At 41.7% G+C, this 17,017-nt stretch overlaps 2 protein-coding genes across 8 annotated transcripts in view; one reads left to right on the top strand and one right to left on the bottom strand.

The window, feature by feature from the left end:
* senp1 (SUMO specific peptidase 1) overlaps positions 1-1,796 on the top strand; it is a 35,386-nt gene extending 33,590 nt beyond the window's left edge. Inside the window, exons 17-18 of the mRNA XM_084333642.1 lie at positions 415-510; positions 625-1,796. Coding sequence (XP_084189768.1) covers positions 415-510; positions 625-687 — 159 coding nt within the window. The 3' untranslated portion in view covers positions 688-1,796. The remainder of the gene's footprint in view (positions 1-414; positions 511-624) is intronic.
* Positions 1,797-2,265: 469 nt separating this feature from the next.
* The window catches only part of rbms2b (RNA binding motif, single stranded interacting protein 2b), a 47,891-nt gene continuing 33,139 nt past the window's right edge, over positions 2,266-17,017 (bottom strand). For 2 of the 7 annotated variants that reach the window (XM_084334097.1, XM_084334100.1), the window contains exons 5-15: positions 15,402-15,559; positions 13,708-13,787; positions 13,432-13,541; positions 12,809-12,855; positions 12,595-12,688; positions 12,100-12,150; positions 10,752-10,886; positions 8,406-8,477; positions 7,128-7,208; positions 6,215-6,305; positions 2,266-6,006 (exon numbers count right to left, since the gene is read on the bottom strand). In XM_084334097.1, the coding sequence (XP_084190223.1) occupies positions 6,228-6,305; positions 7,128-7,208; positions 8,406-8,477; positions 10,752-10,886; positions 12,100-12,150; positions 12,595-12,688; positions 12,809-12,855; positions 13,432-13,541; positions 13,708-13,787; positions 15,402-15,559 (906 nt within the window). In that variant the 3' untranslated portion in view covers positions 2,266-6,006; positions 6,215-6,227. Of the gene's footprint in view, positions 6,007-6,214; positions 6,306-7,120; positions 7,209-8,405; positions 8,478-10,751; positions 10,887-12,099; positions 12,151-12,594; positions 12,689-12,808; positions 12,856-13,431; positions 13,542-13,707; positions 13,788-15,401; positions 15,560-17,017 lie in introns of all 7 variants that reach the window. The other 5 variants (XM_084334098.1, XM_084334099.1, XM_084334102.1 and 2 more) reach the window with 5 other exon arrangements.

The following is a 17,017-nucleotide window of genomic DNA, read 5'->3' as shown; positions in this document are numbered from 1 at the left end:
TTTCTCAAAGTACATTTTTCAGATTGGTTTTGCTCTTCGGTCATCGGAATGCACTCTACCTTCAGTCAGTGAGGAAATGAGCAACGGAGGCCAGTTCAGTTGATCAACCGTGACACAACCAACCATGTGATATTAAAACAAATTACAGATGGGAAGTCTGATCCGCTGTGAACAGCTACACAATGCTGCCTATAGTTTTGCGCTGGAACACACCACAACAAAATAACTCTTTTGTTCAAAACGCAGCTTTTTGCTCACAGTTCTGCTTCACCGTGAATATACCAGCGTCTTTATCCCCCCTTCAAAACTCTTGAGCTTCAACTCATCAGGCGTACTTTTGGTACTGAGATCGTACTCCTAATGGCCTGTTAACTTGATTGATTGAAACCCTCCCCCTCCCTTGCTTGCCGACAGGAAATACCACAGCAGATGAATGGCAGTGACTGTGGAATGTTCACTTGCAAATATGCAGAGTACATCACCAAAGACAAGCCAATCACATTTACACAGGTAAGCACAATCTACAAAACTAAAGAATATGTACATAGTGAATTCTGTGGTGTTGACCGACATATATATATATTTATTTTGTTGTCTCTTACGGTTTCCCTCTTGCATTGACAGAAACACATGCCCTACTTCAGGAGACGAATGGCCTGGGAGATTCTCAACCAGAAACTGTTGTGAGATGCAGAAAAGAGGATGGTGCACTGGTAGAGTTTGCTCAAGATGTCAGAAGTATAATATGTTGTGATGGTGGCTGTGCCCCCAATTAACTGCAGGATTCAGTTAGTCCTCTTCTAGGGACAGAGACTTTCATCCCAGCTCACCAGATCACCATTCTGGCTCTTGTCTGATATTACATGGCTGTAGTAGAAGGCACTGCCTCTGAAAGTTCTGCTCCACCTCTTATCAGTGGAGCAGCTGAAATACTGACATTTATTCTACCCAGAATTGTTTGTCCTGCTGTCAGAAGAGCAGCCTGATGCGCACGTTGGCGGTTTTACATGTTGTTTTTGTCATACAAAGAGAGGAATACAGTGTATTTAACTTCTGTCAGCTGGACCAATACTTGTCAACTAGAGCAGTGATAGTACTTGTCATTTGCCACTGTCACTATTTTTGTTGTTAATAATTTTGTAATAATTGTTATATTCAAAAAATTGTCCGTCAGCCCAAGGTTGTCCGTATCTGTACACCTAAATCACTATTTGTTGACGAGATGAATGATTATTTTCAGCCTTCAGGTACCGGTAGATATGTGACATGACAAACATTAGATCTGTCTATCGGACTGTGTTTGGGTATCCATCTAGTCCTAATCCTCTACAAGATTAACTATTACACCCAAATTAATATTTATTTTTTATGCTCACATCTGTTGTAAATGTACAAAAGGCATCAAATGTATAATTACCTCAAGAGTATGGTTTGTGATGAAAGGGCAGAATTTGTGACACAATATATATGGATGTATTGCCATGCCACTGAGCAGAAGGTGTGATATAAACCCTGTTACACCCCAAGTTAATTGGATAAAAATGTATTTTCCTCTGATCCGAGTCTTGATATAAGATTGTAAACGTTACTGAGGTTCAAAGTCTATTTTGTTTATTTGAGCAAGACCTGTTTCAAACAGCAGCTGGGGAGGCGGGGGCTTTTTCACTATTTTCAACTTTGTACATATTCATGAGTTCATGGACAGTGTATTTAATATACATTTTATACCTTTTTCCTATCCGTTTTGTATTTAGATCCAAATCCGTTTAGATATAAATAAATGTATTGTGACTGATTCTCATTTTATTGCATCTTCTTTGGTGGAGGGGGGTCATTTTTAGTGAAGGTCAAACTGCCACTGATGTATGTGGGCAATGTGGATACATTTGCTTATTTGGAGAGTATGAACTACCGTAGTTGCCTTTAAATGAAGGAACCATATCAGCCAATCTTGAAATTATTTTGAACAGCCAATGGTTACAAATGTGTTGAGTCCATATAATTTTGAGTGGGAATTTACCATATAAACATGGCAGTAATGGGATGGAAAGGAATCCCAACCGGAGCATGACATAAGAGCAAAATGGCATCACCTAACGATACACAACCATTGTCATTTAACTATCAACTGAGTTGACAATCTTCATACATATTTGGAGACTTCAATCGGAAGACCTTTTAAATGGACTTAATGATTCTTCACCTGAAATGAATATTAATGTGCAGATGTGCTCGTCTGTAATAAAAAGCACACAAACGACAATAAAAAAAAGATTCTTTTTAATAAAAAAAAAAGATCAAGTTCAAAAGCAAACCACATCTTTTCAACAGTTGTTCTCTATGAAGGGGACAAATGACCTGCTAATCATGGCAGAGGGACACAAATTACTTGAGACAATTGAGAGGACGTTTGACGCACATGACGCAGCCAGATGAGACGGGACACTTGAACGTGTTTTTCAAATTGACCCGATGTATGACTTGATTTATTGAATCGACTGAATTCAGTTTCAGCTTTTAATGGTTTGATAAAGAAAAAACATTGCAATCCAAAATTAGCAGCAAGGTAGGTCATCAAACTTAACCTTTCAATAAGCCATTCTAGGAAACCGGTAACATCTTGTATGATTTGTATTTTCTTTTCTTATGTGGACTGGAATGACAATGGAACACAAACTAAATTATAATCTTCACATAAATCTGGTAAATATTTCTTTGCTGTGTAAATCCATGTTCAGAGTAATTAAATAGAACATTTTGCAGTGCATGACGAGATGCTGTTCCAGTCAGAGAACCAATCTACCAATTATTTTGAGTAGCACCCAGCTAGTACTCTTGTCAGTGAGATCTAAGGCATTTCTGTGAAGTTTGACTTCTTATTTCCATGTGGAATCAATAATTGGTATCATGGTTTAAAAACAACACAGCACCACCAGTTGCAATCACTGCATGAAAGCACATAACCAACCAAAGAAATCGACGGGGGAGGTACAATTTGACTAACATGAACATTTTGGACTTTGATGGAATGGAAATTAAATCTACCACAATTCTCCCACGGTCCATATGAGCAAAGCCAACTAGACTCAGGACTGCTGCCCACTGAAAAATAATGAACTGCTTGACGTAAAGCAACAAGACTGTGCAAACTGGATGGACAGTAAGCAGACATCAAACCACATAAGTGTTACGTTGAGGTGATTTCCCACAATCGTTTTTAGAAACCACACTGATTAAAAAAAAAGAAAAAAGGTCCCTTTTAATGTAGCCATTTTGCTGATAAGCCAAACATGAAGGTCAGACAAGAGGCTCGCGAGTTGGAACATAGAAGTCACTGAAATAGCAAGAATATCCATGTGGCCATTTTGTGAGGTGATCCATTGTCATAATGTGAGGTGTCCGTTGGATATACAGTATCTGTAGTATTGCATTATTAACGATAATAAATTAATTGCATAGATCAGACCTTGGGCATGTATTCCGAACATTGGACAGAAGTGAGAGATGGACACAGTACCAGCTGTGGACAGCCATGAGGACTACTGTAGTTTCGTTATTGCCAACAGACTTTGTACAATGACATTCAACTGAATCTACATTGCTCAGCTGAAGACCTGGGTCAGATATAATTTGTAAATTAATCTGGAGGGTATACCAGATGGGAGGCGTTTGCCACGGGACAACTGAACGCTAGGAAGCCTAGACTGTTTAAAAGTCACTTTAGTAGACTTTTCTGTGATGCTTTAAACCCCACCCACCTGTGACTCAGAAGGTTAAAACAAATGCTCACAATTTGTAAATACTATTTGACCCAGGTCTGTTGCTCTAGCATGACGAGGTAAATTAAGTTTTTGACCATATATTTCTTACATTATTCCCAACTGCTTTGGGCATATTTACTGTAACAATGCATATGAACCTAAGCACACATAATCCATCCACGGTCAGGAGTTGTGTTCATAAAGTGCCAGCGTTAGTGACACAGACGGAATTAAAACATCTTTTAACACGTTAAAGCCTTTTTTTTCTTTTTTTTTGATGTCATCAACATTGAAAAACCAGAGCAAGAGAATTATGCAAACATACAGTACAAATAAATCACTATTAGTGATTAAGGAAAAGGAATCATAGAAAACACACATCTACTTTTTCGCTACTTGAAACCACACAACACTACCAAAAAATAAAATCAAAGCCTCTTTGAAAAATAGGATCAATCTTAAAAGCGTTAAAATTGAATAAAAAATCTCAAGAAAACAAACCTTTAAATAAAAGAAAACCTGTAAAAAATAAAAAGGTGGAATCAACAAAAATGAGAAAGAAAGCAGCAACGCAGAAGTAGAAGCAAAGACTAATATCAACGTGCCTCCATACTGACCATCATATCATCCATCTCCATAGAAACAACAGCACAGGGCCACACCAACTGTTTCTTTTCATGTCTGTGTAATAAGGATATTATCTTCTTATCATATTTAGTTCTTAATCATCGCAGGTGAGTAAATCGCTATGTAGTTCCAATTTGATAAAATTATGCGATTAAAACAACTGTAGTGCTACTACACAGATAAAAAGAGAGACTGTTTGTACCGCCCCCAAATAAATCCTAAATAAACTCTTATGTACAGGCAGCTCTGTTCGAGATGTGATGTCTGTCGAGCAACTTTGGATTTAATCGAGCGGAGGAGCTCAGCACGAAATCTACGTTCCATCCAAAGTCGGATCTTGTGTTTTTCCTTTTTTACTTGTTCCCCCTAAAATCATCTGTCCTCATCTCTTTAATATTCACTTCATTGAAATCTTTTGATTGTCTGAAGCTTAATCTAGAATAGATTGTTGGAATTATAATTTATTTGAGACTCAAGTGCCAAAAGAAAGAAGAAGTGAGACCACTTCAAACAAGGTTTCATGCTCTTGATAAACTTGCTGCCACTTCAAAAGGCACAATGAGTAGCATTTTCCTAAAGAAAACAATGTATAGACTATACAAAAAGAATCCCTCTCAATCATCACTTGTGTGGCGGTATGGGTGTGTAGTTAATGCGTTTGGACTTCTGCATGTGGGTGGTCCTTGACTTGTCTCCCGTTTTTTTTCAAACAGGACAAAACATGGCAGCTTGCTCGTAAACGTTCTTTTTTTCAGCCTTAAGGCTTCACTAAAATAGGTTTCCGACAACATTTTAGGCGGGAGTCAGGATTTGCAATTGCTGGATCTTAATTCATATTTTGATCTGCAACGTCTAGTTTGACAGTTTGATCTGAATGTCGTGAGCCAGGTGCGCCCGCGGGGCCAACATTGAATCTTGCGTTACAACAACAAATGGTACTCGTTGTGCCTTTAAAACAAGCTAATCCAAGTTAGGACCAGGTCTGTCCAAAATAGGAAACTGGCTTTGTTTTTTTAAGCCTTCACTATTCAAATATTTGCACAAAACAATGAGACATTAAATGAAAAACAAAACAAAAGAATTATGTACAAAAAGGCAGGTTCAAAGTTTGAAAGTATCGGACAAAAAAAATTAAAGAAACAAAATCGGCATATCTTACAAAAGGTTCAAAACAAAACAATGACTCTAAAATGACACATGGTGTTGTAATGTTCTATTCCTCGTTTCATCCTGGCTCCCCAGAACAGTACTAGAAAAGAATATGAAATATGTGCACAAAAAAACCCAACTGTGTTAATGCATGTGTGTGTGTGTGTGTTTTTTTTTCTCCTTGACCATTTATCAAAATAGATCCTCCATGTTCTGTTTATCTTTTTGTTCTTCTTTTTTTTTCATTTCCCAACCGCTCGTCGTCCTCATGGTCTTGCTCGTACGGAGTAAAAGAGTTTGTCATAAAGTAATGAGTTTGTAGAAAATATCCTATTGTCCTCTGTGTAACAGTCCCGTGTTCCTCCCTACTGTGACCGGGGCCTCTCAGTCCGGAGCCACGGGGGCGCTGTGCCGAGTCGTCAGCGGGCAGAAGCCCCACGAGAAGCACTCCAGCTCCAGAGGAAAGGATCTGATAGGAGGGGGATGAGAGGAGCAAAGTGTCAGAAACAACAGTGACTATTGTCTGCTTCCACATCCTCTCACTACCATCACTGCGTTGCAAGTTCCAACAGATGTACTGTGATCGGTCTTCTGTACGGGACACACAGAGGAGAGACGACGGAGGCACACAGACACACACACACAAAAACCACTCACTACGTTTAGAAAAAACCCACCTCTACCACCTCTTCACTTGTTATGCTGGTAGGTGTAGGTTGTGTGTTCTGTGGGTGTCTCTATGGCAACCGCTTGTTGGACGGCACTTTCCTGGGAAGAGGAGGAGGTCGGCCGAGATTAGTTCCATCGACAGCAGTTTCATAACACGTTTGTTGAAGGATCCCACTCCGTTACATAATAATAATAATAATAATAATAATAATAATAATAATAATAATAATACATTTTATTTATAAAGCGCTTTTCAAAACCCAAAGACGCTGACAATGAGCAAAACTAATGAACAGAGAAACAAAGAACCACAGGGGGAAAAAACAACAGGATGAATACACAGGACAAACAACCACGGGTAACAAGTAACAGATACAGAGTCCAGTAGGGGAACAGTCAGGGAAGTAAGGAAACCGAGGGGAGGAAGGGGGCAGGAGAGGGAGAGAAAGTAGGGAAGGGGAGGGGAGGTGGTAGGTTGGAGGAGGGTGGTTATGGGTAAGGAAGGTTGTATGCTTGGGAGAACAGGTAGGTTTTGAGTCGGGATTTAAAGGTGGAGAGTGAGGGAGAGTCTCGGACAGTCTGAGGGAGGGTGTTCCAAAGTCTGGGTGCAGCTCGTGAGAAAGCCCGGTCACCAAAACTTTTAAGTTTGGATGACGGGACAATGAGGGAAGCAGTGGAAGAGGACCGGAGGGAACGGGTGGGGCGGTAAGGGAGAAGGAGGTCAGTCAGGTAGGGGGGGGGGGGGGGGGCAGGCTATGGAGGGCTTTGAAGGTGAGGAGTAGTGTTTTGAAGTTGATGCGTTCCTTGATCAGGAGCCAGTGGAGGGAGTGGAGGACAGGAGTGATGTGGTCACGGGACCGGGTGTTAGTGAGGAGGCGGGCGGCTGAGTTCTGGACAATCTGCAGTTTACATACCGCTTACCTCGACGGAGACGCTGGTGGCAGGCACTTGGGTGTACTGGGGGATGTAGGTCCCCTGCATGGACGTGTTCGCAGGCATATACTGCAGGAGAGACAGAGTGACCGTTACTTTATATACTGCAGGAGAGACAGAGTGACCGTTACTTTATATACTGCAGGAGAGACAGAGTGACCGTTACTTTATATACTGCAGGAGAGACAGAGTGACCGTTACTTTATATACTGCAGGAGAGACAGAGTGGCCGTTACTTTATATACTGCAGGAGAGACAGAGTGGCCGTTACTTTATATACTGCAGGAGAGACAGAGTGACCGTTACTTTATATACTGCAGGAGAGACAGAGTGACCGTTACTTTATATACTGCAGGAGAGACAGAGTGACCGTTACTTTATATACTGCAGGAGAGACAGAGTGACCGTTACTTTATATACTGCAGGAGAGACAGAGTGACCGTTACTTTATATACTGCAGGAGAGACAGAGTGACCGTTACTTTATATACTGCAGGAGAGACAGAGTGACCGTTACTTTCACTGTGCATTTACACATAAGGGGAATGGAGACGTGTCTTTCTGCATGTCCCTCCTAGACGCACACAGAGCCCTCTACACAGGGAGGTTAGAGCGTAAGGTCGCCCTGTGGTGCTGTACCCCTAGAGCGGTTTTGAGGGTTCGGTGCCTTGCCCAATGGGGGTGCTATAGATGTAACACCAGTCATCATCCAGTCACTATAACTCACAGCTCGGGAATATACCCGCTGTCGGTGCCAGTGATATGGCCTGTTGTTTACCGGCCAGCCTCTCTAGGTCATCCTGCCACCCCAGGATGACATGAGCAAACAGGGAGCCAGCACATTTCTGTTCATTAGAATTCCATGACAAATGTAAAGAGAAACGTGTATTTAGTTTATTTGAATGTCCACGCTCTTGTCTTTGCTTGCTACAGCTATCACTAGGGACTTACGTTTTTTTTTGAGGTATTGAAACATATCTACCAGCAGCCAAGCTTGACATGAAATACTAATAAGATTAGGAAAATATTTCCTTGACACTTGTTGAGTATGTGAGTCATTTTCCATAGTTTTTCCAATCCCAGTAAACAAGTTTTCTGGATTCCATGACTTCCCGGTTTTCCAGGAGCTCTGCTCGTACTAACTACAAAAGGACAAGTGAAATTTCCAAGTTAAAGCAACAATGTGTAATTTTCCTATGAATGAATGAAGTCCTGGAGTGTGTATGGAACAAACTGAGACCTCCCATTGCTTCAACACACCACTCACTTTGGCTGCTCTAGCCTCAAATGGTCTGGTGCGACCAGCTTGGTCAGCCTGCATGCGATACCAGACGTACGCCTAGAACAAACCAGACGTGATAGTTTCTTAATAATAAATAAATATGCAGCCGGCTTGACCAGCAGTAAACCAAGTAACACAGAGACAGTACCACTTGCGGCCAACAGGCACCGCTATTACACATTATCGCTTTAAATGTACAATTCGGTAAAGGGGCAGTATACCCCAAATAAAATAAAAAATATATATGTATTCCCCTTTAACTGGAGTGTTATCTATCCATCCATATAGTTTCAGTGTGATTTTCCTAGTTCTGGAGATATCTGCCGTCACACATTAATTATTCAACATTTTATGCCTGTCTTTTTCTGTTGTAAAGCACTTTGAGCTGCAATTTTTGTATGAAATTATTATTATTATTATTATTATTATTATTATTATTATTATTATTATGGGGGCTGTACTTCGGTCAAAAATGGTTCCTACATGAAACTGCTCACAACAAGGTCGGTAGATTATCTTGGGTAACCGGATAGACAGATTAATTTGCTTTCACGACTAACGAAATGCCTGATATGTGGTGCGAAATTTGCGAACAATTTTTTATTTGATAGATTTTCCACAAATAAGGGAAGCACTCAAATAGAGCTGCATAGTTCAGGGTTTTATTTCAAAGTAGGTCTACAGATGCCAGTGTTTTTCTCCCTTTTCTGTGTTTTATTTCAAAGTAGGTCTACACAGCCAGTATTTTTTCTCCTCTTCATAAGAGTTTGAGGTTTCCCTTTGTTATAACAGGTAAAAACAGCAATAAAAAGTAATTTTTTTTCTTTTTGTTGCTTTATAATCCCATTAATGCAACAAACTGTGTGCTATAAGTATAAAGTATAATAAATCGCAAATTACTTTGGGTATGCAATTGTCAGGCGTTTTATGCTAAATGTGGGGTATGCTTGGGGATATATAAAACGTTATACACTGTTATCTTCATTTTAAGGGTAAATAGGTTGTGTGGCTCCCTGAGCATTTTATTTTGTGGGAGGGGGGAAAAGTGGCTCTTTTGATAGTAAAGGTTGCTGACCCCTGGTTTAAGGGGATGCAGACCAGAGAAAGACGTTAGTCTTGTTTACATCAGGGTCCCCCATTTTCAATTCATCATAACATGGAGGGGGTTGGGTTTGGACATTTACAGGGGCCAGTTTCGAATTGCAGTCTCCCGTAGGTGCTCTTTTAGAGAGGTTTTGAAGGTGGGTAGTGATTCACATTCCTTTACAGCTGTGGGTAGGGCGTTCCACATTGTTTTTTTTTTTTATCCACTTTTTCTCCCATTTTCTATATTTTTCTCCCATCCCAATTTCGTATCATCCAATTCAACCCTCCCCTGTCACGAACGCTGTTTCTTGCCTCCCACAAGCCGGCTGCAATGTGGACTAAGTCATACATAGCACAAGTCCCCTCCGGTACTTGAGGTAACAGCAGTCGCATCTTTTCACCTGCGCAACTCGATCTCAGTGGCGAGGAGTAACGCGTGGGAGGCTCACACTGCCCCCGACACTTCCTGATTCTACTGCGCAGGCGCACCAACCGACCTGTAGGAGTCGCTGTCCACAACGCCCGATCCCCACCCATCAGTTTCCCACCCCCTAATACGGCCAATGTGTATTAGTACGGACGACCAGCTAAACTGAAAGCAAATGTGGAGCGCTGGGCTCGAACAGGCAAGCCAGCGTCTCCAGATTTCGTGGCGAGCGCCTTGCCCACTACGCCACGTAGCCGCCCCGGCGTTCCACATTGTTGTGGCATAATTGCGAAACGTGTTTAGTCCCTTGTTTGAGCCGAATCTGGGTTTAACATGATTTGTGGAACTCCCTCTGGTGTTGTGGTTGTGGTATTCACTGACCTTTGGGAAGTATTTTGACATGTACATGGGTACCTTTAGTGGTGTAGTGTATCTTGTAGACCAGGCCCATTGCAAGTTGCTGTACTCTGTCGTCTACTCTAAGCCATCCTAGGTTGTCAAAGTGGGCAGGGGTGAGGTGGGTTGCTTTTGAGTTTTTCACATGTATTGTTTTGGTGCTTTAAGTGCCACAAACTGAGTGCCATTCGGCTCCATTGTATTGGAATGATGGCAGATATCTTCCAAAACTAGGCAAATCGCACCAAAACTACCTGGATGGATAGATAGCACTCTGGGTAAAGGGGGAAATGTTCTTTTGAATATTGGGTGAACTGCCCCTTTAAGCCACAATAATATATCACCTTAATCATCCCAGTTTGTGTGTCTATGCAGGGGTATGGTGGCTGGATGGTAAAGAGTTGACCCTTTGCGTTACTGACCGTGCCGCTGCTGCCCATAGACAGGTGGCTGAGCTGCTGTGCGAGAGGGCCCATCATGGAGGTGGGCTGGATGGACATGGTGTGGTCCATCCCCGGTGTCAGGACCCCCTGCGGAAAACACAGAGGAACACGGCGCTAATGTGAGAGTGAGACTGGCACTGAGACAGACGATCGATCGATCGATCGATAGATACTTTATTCATCCCATAGGGGAAATTCAGGGTTGCATAGCTCACACAAGACGTCTCTACTATGAGAGTGAGACTGGCACTGAGACAGACAGTAGACGTCTCTACTATGAGAGTGAGACTGGCACTGAGACAGACAGTAGACGTCTCTACTATGAGAGAGTCAGGCGCTCGGACAGACAATAGACGTCTACTATGAGAGTGAGAATGGCGCTCGGACAGACAGTATACGATTAGTTGATTTTCCTGCGGTTGACCCCATATTGAATCAGAAGTTCCTATGAAAGTTCCAGAAACATTTACTGTATAATATAATGAAAAAACGTATCCTTCCTCTGTGGGCCAGAAATCGTATCAAAGGACCCAACATGGTGTCTTGATCCCAAGATTGGGAAAGCCTGGCTCTTATAATGATAACTGACTATAATTGTAATGAGCCTATGGTCTCATATAACTCAACGGGTAAAGCGTAGCATTAACACCACCGTGGTGGTTGGGGGTTTGATTCCCACTGGGGCCTCAGATACTGTAAATGTATGAACTCACTGTACTGTAAGGTGCTTTGGATACAGGTGGTTACTTATTGAAGGTTCCCAACAGCAGCCAAAAGAAAATTGAGGATGCAGCCTTTGCGAATTATGCACCAAAGCTATGGAACACTTTACCAATGGACATTAGGGAGGCTCAGGCTAGCTCATTAAATATTTTCAAAAGTAAGCAAAAAAACGTACCTTGTACTTCAGATGAGTTATTTTATTGCACTATTTTACCCTGTCTATTTATGCTAATTTATGTAAATTATAGCTATATTATTGCATATATCTTTATTCTGTTTTTTATTACACTTTTATTCTGTTCTTATTCTGTCTACGCATTGTTTGTCTGCACTTTATGCATTGCCTTTATTTAGTCAGAAACCTGCTAATAGTCTTTCTAGATTTTAATGTCAGAAATCTATCATAATCAATAAGTCAGAAATCAACTACAATCTTTTTTATAGATTTGAATGACTGAATTATGCAAATGTTATGCACATGTCTATTTTGTGTCTACATCACTGCCAGTGAAACACTTTGGTCTGTAATTCTTGTATGAAAGGTGCTATATAAATAAGGTTATATTATTCAATTATTATTATTATTACAATAAGAAGAACTCACTGTGGGCTGCATGAGGTACGACTGGTGATGCATCCATGACGGGTTGTGGACCTACAGATGTTAAAAAGAGAACCACACATTATATATCATGAGCAATAAGACAAGACCTACACACATGGTTAGCAATCTAGTGGTGAACCCCACCCAAAAGTGTTCCGTCTTCGATCAATTTAAAGGAACACACCAACATTATGGAAAATGCGCTTACCATCTTCTCCAGAGTCAGACAAGAGGATAAGATACCAATTTCCTCTCTGTGCATTCAGTAGAAAGCTATGAGGCTGCAAGCTAGCCTAGCTTAGTACAAATGAATGGAAGCGGATACGGATCAGCTAGCCTAGGTGTTGGCAAGAGGAAATTGGTTCCCATCTTATCCGACACTGGAGAAGATGGAGAATGCATTTCCAATAATGTTGGTGTATACCGTTCATTTAGATGTTCTTTTAACCAAAATAATTGCTTGGGTTTAAATGTATACACGTTGGGCCACCGCACCTGGTAGGTAGACACAGGAGAATGCATGTAGGGGGAGAGGGAGGTCTGAGCGATCATCCGGTTGGGAGCGATGCTGTAGGGAGAGGAGTAGAACCTGCAGTAGAAACACCCGTCATTAGTAACGACAACAACACGCTGCGTCATCATCCCTGCAGTCCAATTTACCTTTGAGATCTACGCTCCTGTACTGCGAGGTAAGTAAGACTAGACTCACCCATTCTGTAAGGCTGTAGTAGGGTCATACGTTAGTGTCATTCCGCCCTGTTAGGGAAACAAGGGTGTGGGGGATACAGAGTCATTAAACAAACAAACAAATTGCACCAATCTCTCGAGAGGCATGGTGCATTATTTCCTAGGCTACAAAAGTTGTAAACCGATGTGTCTCGTAAGATTATAGGTCAGCATTTGGGAGAATAACTGCTAGGGCTGGGCAATCAATCCATATTTATTGTTTATCGTCTGTCTTGTGTTATTGTATAGTGTTTCTTTTCTGTAGTGAATTGGGATACACAATTGTGTTGTCTAAGTTAATGATGAAAAATAAATATTGAGTCAGGTTTCCCCCCACAAAAATGATTTATAACAAATAGTTTGAGAAGGTCAATTGAAAACGTGTTTCAATTTGATAGTGTTTCATACTTCCCCTTACTGTGCCGTTCAGTATGATTTAAAATCATATGGATTATCTAAGCGGATTTCCCATACCTAGATATTGTGATATATATTCATATGGGGAGAAGTCCCCCTGAATATCATGATATTTATATTTTTCCATATCACCCAGCCCTAACAGAAGCTACCACAGGGGGGCATGACAGGCTTCAGGGGACAACTCACCGTCTCCCCGTCTCTTATCCAGGGCCGTCCGTTCTGCAGGTACTTCCCTTGGCTCTGCCGCTTCTTCTGACCCCCGTCGGCAAACTTACACAGCAGCGGCTCTGCCGGCACTGAAACAGTTGTGATTTGGTCACGTTAAAATACCAACATGGCGTTGTACGATGGAGGATACATACAACTCTCACTGGAAGACGGTTCTTTGTGTTTAGTTGAAAAGACGCTTCATATAAACAAGTCCTCATCTCATGGGACATAAACTGAACAAAGGTGTCTCACCAGGTACTCCAGGCGGAGTCTTGATGTATTTGCCGTTGAAATGTTGAATGATGGCCTCACATTTCTCTGTAGACTCCATCCTGCAGGGGAAGGTTATTTTATTTCTCAAAACTATTTCCAACGTGTGGAACAATGGCAGCGTCTCATATTTCAAAGCATCACTGATGAGGTCTATTTTAGGTCCATGCATCTTCGACCCATGACGACCACCAGAGGGCTCACTTACCAGTATGTATCTTTTGAAATCCTTAGTAGAACAGTCTCCCCCCCCTAAGAATAGACAGTATTTGCCCACTGTTTGTTTGTGTATGAACTACTCTCATTCACCCCAAAGCTGGTCCATTCTACACAGTTTGACGCTAAAAGTGAGTCTCCAGAATCCAGATCCAAAACAAACACGTCTTCAGCTCACTGTCCTAATCCTGTATATATAGTTCAAGTTCAAGTTTGTTTATTAAATATCACAATAAAATACACATACTTTACGGTGAAATGCTTGGTTCTGTATGAGCCCCTGAGAGTGTGCTTCATACAGTAAAAAAAGTAAGTAAGAAAGTAAGTAAAAAAAAATAAAATAAAAAAGTAAAGGTAAAGAGGAATATACAATATACAGTATATACAATCTAGAGTACAACCTAGGTACAGTCTAAGGCCATGTTTAGATGGAAATGCTCGCGGGTGAATCCGTAAAAAAAAATCCGGATGTGCCTTTTGTTCATACGGCAACAGCGTTTTTGCTGGGAGAATCCGCAAAAAAGTGAAACCACCTTCCTGGGTGGAAATCCTAGAAACGATACACCTTCGCGCTATCATCTGAACAGTCAAACCGCATAAAACTATGACGAAAGGGTTCTCAAGGCTCTCGTCCCATACTGCTTACGTCACAGGCATGCATGCACCAGTAGCCTAGAAGCGTAAACAAAGCGAACAAGCATGTCTGATTCTATCCACGGAGATCACCAAGGCTACATTGGCAGTACTTTTAAATACACAAGAATCAGTCCAGCGGCTATCACAACTAGTGACTGGAGCCACTGTCTGTGTGTGACTCTGCTTTGGTCCAATCACATTCCCCCACCCACAGTCTGCGAATCAGAGACAGAGTAGGGCGGGTCTTCACAGCAGGCTTGGTTGTCTCAACTACCTGAGGCAGTGTAGCAGGGCTCCGTCGTCTCGAGTCGACTACACTTTTACAGCCTCATCTGCACGAAGAATTCCCTCCCAAAACGCTAGTCTAAACGCAAAATTAAAAGTGAGACCGCAAGACGACTTCTGCGGTTTCTGTTGAGACTCTCTCCGTCTAAACATGGCCTAAGTACAGTGAATAAAAATGAGTAAACAGTGAGGTACAATGCAGAAAATGAGGTACAAAACTGTGAGGTAAGGTGCAATTGCAAATGAGGTATGAATGTAGTGCAAATCTCTTTAATACGGTAATAGATAAATATAATGTAGTGTTAAAGTGTCTAAAGTGAGTGTTAAGGTGAGTGTTTGTTTAAAAGTGAGTGTGTGCATGTGGATGTGTGTGCAATGAGTGTAGATGATGGTTTGTTACATGGAGTCATTGAGCATCCTGATGGCCTGGGGATAGAAGCTCCTTCTGAGTCTCTCTGTACTGGCCATGAGACTCCGGTAGCGCAACAGTTCAAAGAGGCAGTTGTTTGGGTGACTAGAGTCTGTAGTGTGCGAGTTACCTGGCAAAGCCGACGCCTCGGCTGGTCCCGTTGGCGTCGCGGAGGATGCGTGTGGAGATGACCTGACTGAAGGGCTTCAGCATGTTCTCCAGCTCCTGCTCGTCCATGTACACCGGCAGGTTGGAGATGTACAGGTTGGTGGGGTCCTGCTCCTGTTGCTGGGTGGAGAAGGAGGATAAGAGGAACAAAGACAGACGTTTCAATATAACCTTCCGTCTGACCCACAGGCCGCAATGCAAGCTTTTCACAAGAGGGTCGAAACACGTCAGGGTTCTTTTAAATGATCGATAGAATGACATGTCGGATCAATGACGGCATTTTTTTTAATCAAAATGGATGAGAGCCTTGGTCCTCTTGCTTTATGGCTTCTACTAAGAACACCTTCCTGTCACTGTTGTTTTATATTTTCCCAGCAGCAGTGTCTACTCCTGATACGCTCACAGTGTCTGTAAAGTGGGTTATCCAAGGTTTTTCCAGCTTTGTGGAATGATCTTCAACTCAAAATCAATACCCCACTAACCTATTGATTGATGGTTTAAAAACACGATTACAAATCTACCTGTCTCAGCATGGTTTTTTTTGCATCTGTTTTTGTCTTATTTATTCATTCTCTCATTTATCTAAGCTGATAAAATAAAAATTTAATTTTAACCATATTTCTATTGGCTGGGTGGCGCAGCGGACATTGCACTCGTCACCAACGCAAGAGACACCGGGTTCGACTCCGGCTTGGGCCAGCCGTCATACTAACTCAATTGGCAGAGTTAGGGGGTGGAAGTCGATGGGTGGTAATCTGGTCGTTGTGGACAGCGACTCCTACAGGTCGGTTGGGGACGCCTGCACAGCAGAGACAGGAAATGGCGTGGGTAGTGTGAGCCTCCCACACGTTACACCTCGCCAATGAGAGTCCGCGCTGGCAGGTGAAAAGATGTGACAGGCTGCCTCCTCGTGTATCAGAGGGGACACGTGATGCAAGGTTTCTATCCTCCCTACAACCGGCCAGTGGGGGGCATATGCGAGCAACGTTCAAGACAGGGGAGGGGAGAATTGGCACACTGGAATTGGGATGGGAGAAAAATAGAAAATGGAGAAAAAGTGGATCAAAAAAAGAAAAACATTTCTATTGGCTTTTTCTTATATAAAAACAAAACAGCCAAAGAACGATACTTACAAACAGAAAAAAGACAATGAAAGAGAATAACTAATAAATAAAAAAGGTAATTCATTAATTTTGAGAGTTTGACTTTTGACATAGGTCTAATGTTGTTGTTATGCACAAACGACTTAAATGGTTGACTGTTGAGAAAAGATTGACTGCCAATTTACTTATATTTTTTCAGAAAGTAATTTTGACTCACAATCCCATATTTATCTTCAACAAAATAATTTACAGATCACATGCATTTCACCAGAGAGGCAAGTAGAGGGTTGATTAGTCTACCCCATGCAAAATCCAAAAGCATGAAAAGAGGTGTTATATATAGGGCTATCTGGGCACGGAAAGTGGCATAAGTGAAATACAAGGTATAGCTAGCTTTAAAAATAAGTTGAGATCTCGCTTACAAAAGAGCCAATGAATATGAAAGTGATAATGTAGACTAGAGCCATGTGAAATT

This window comes from Notolepis coatsorum (genome assembly GCF_963971535.1).
Source record: "Notolepis coatsorum genome assembly, chromosome: 17".
Classification (NCBI taxonomy): Eukaryota; Metazoa; Chordata; class Actinopteri; order Aulopiformes; family Paralepididae; genus Notolepis; species Notolepis coatsorum.
Note: the sequence above shows the minus strand (reverse complement) of the source record. Positions and strands in the feature narration are given on the sequence as shown.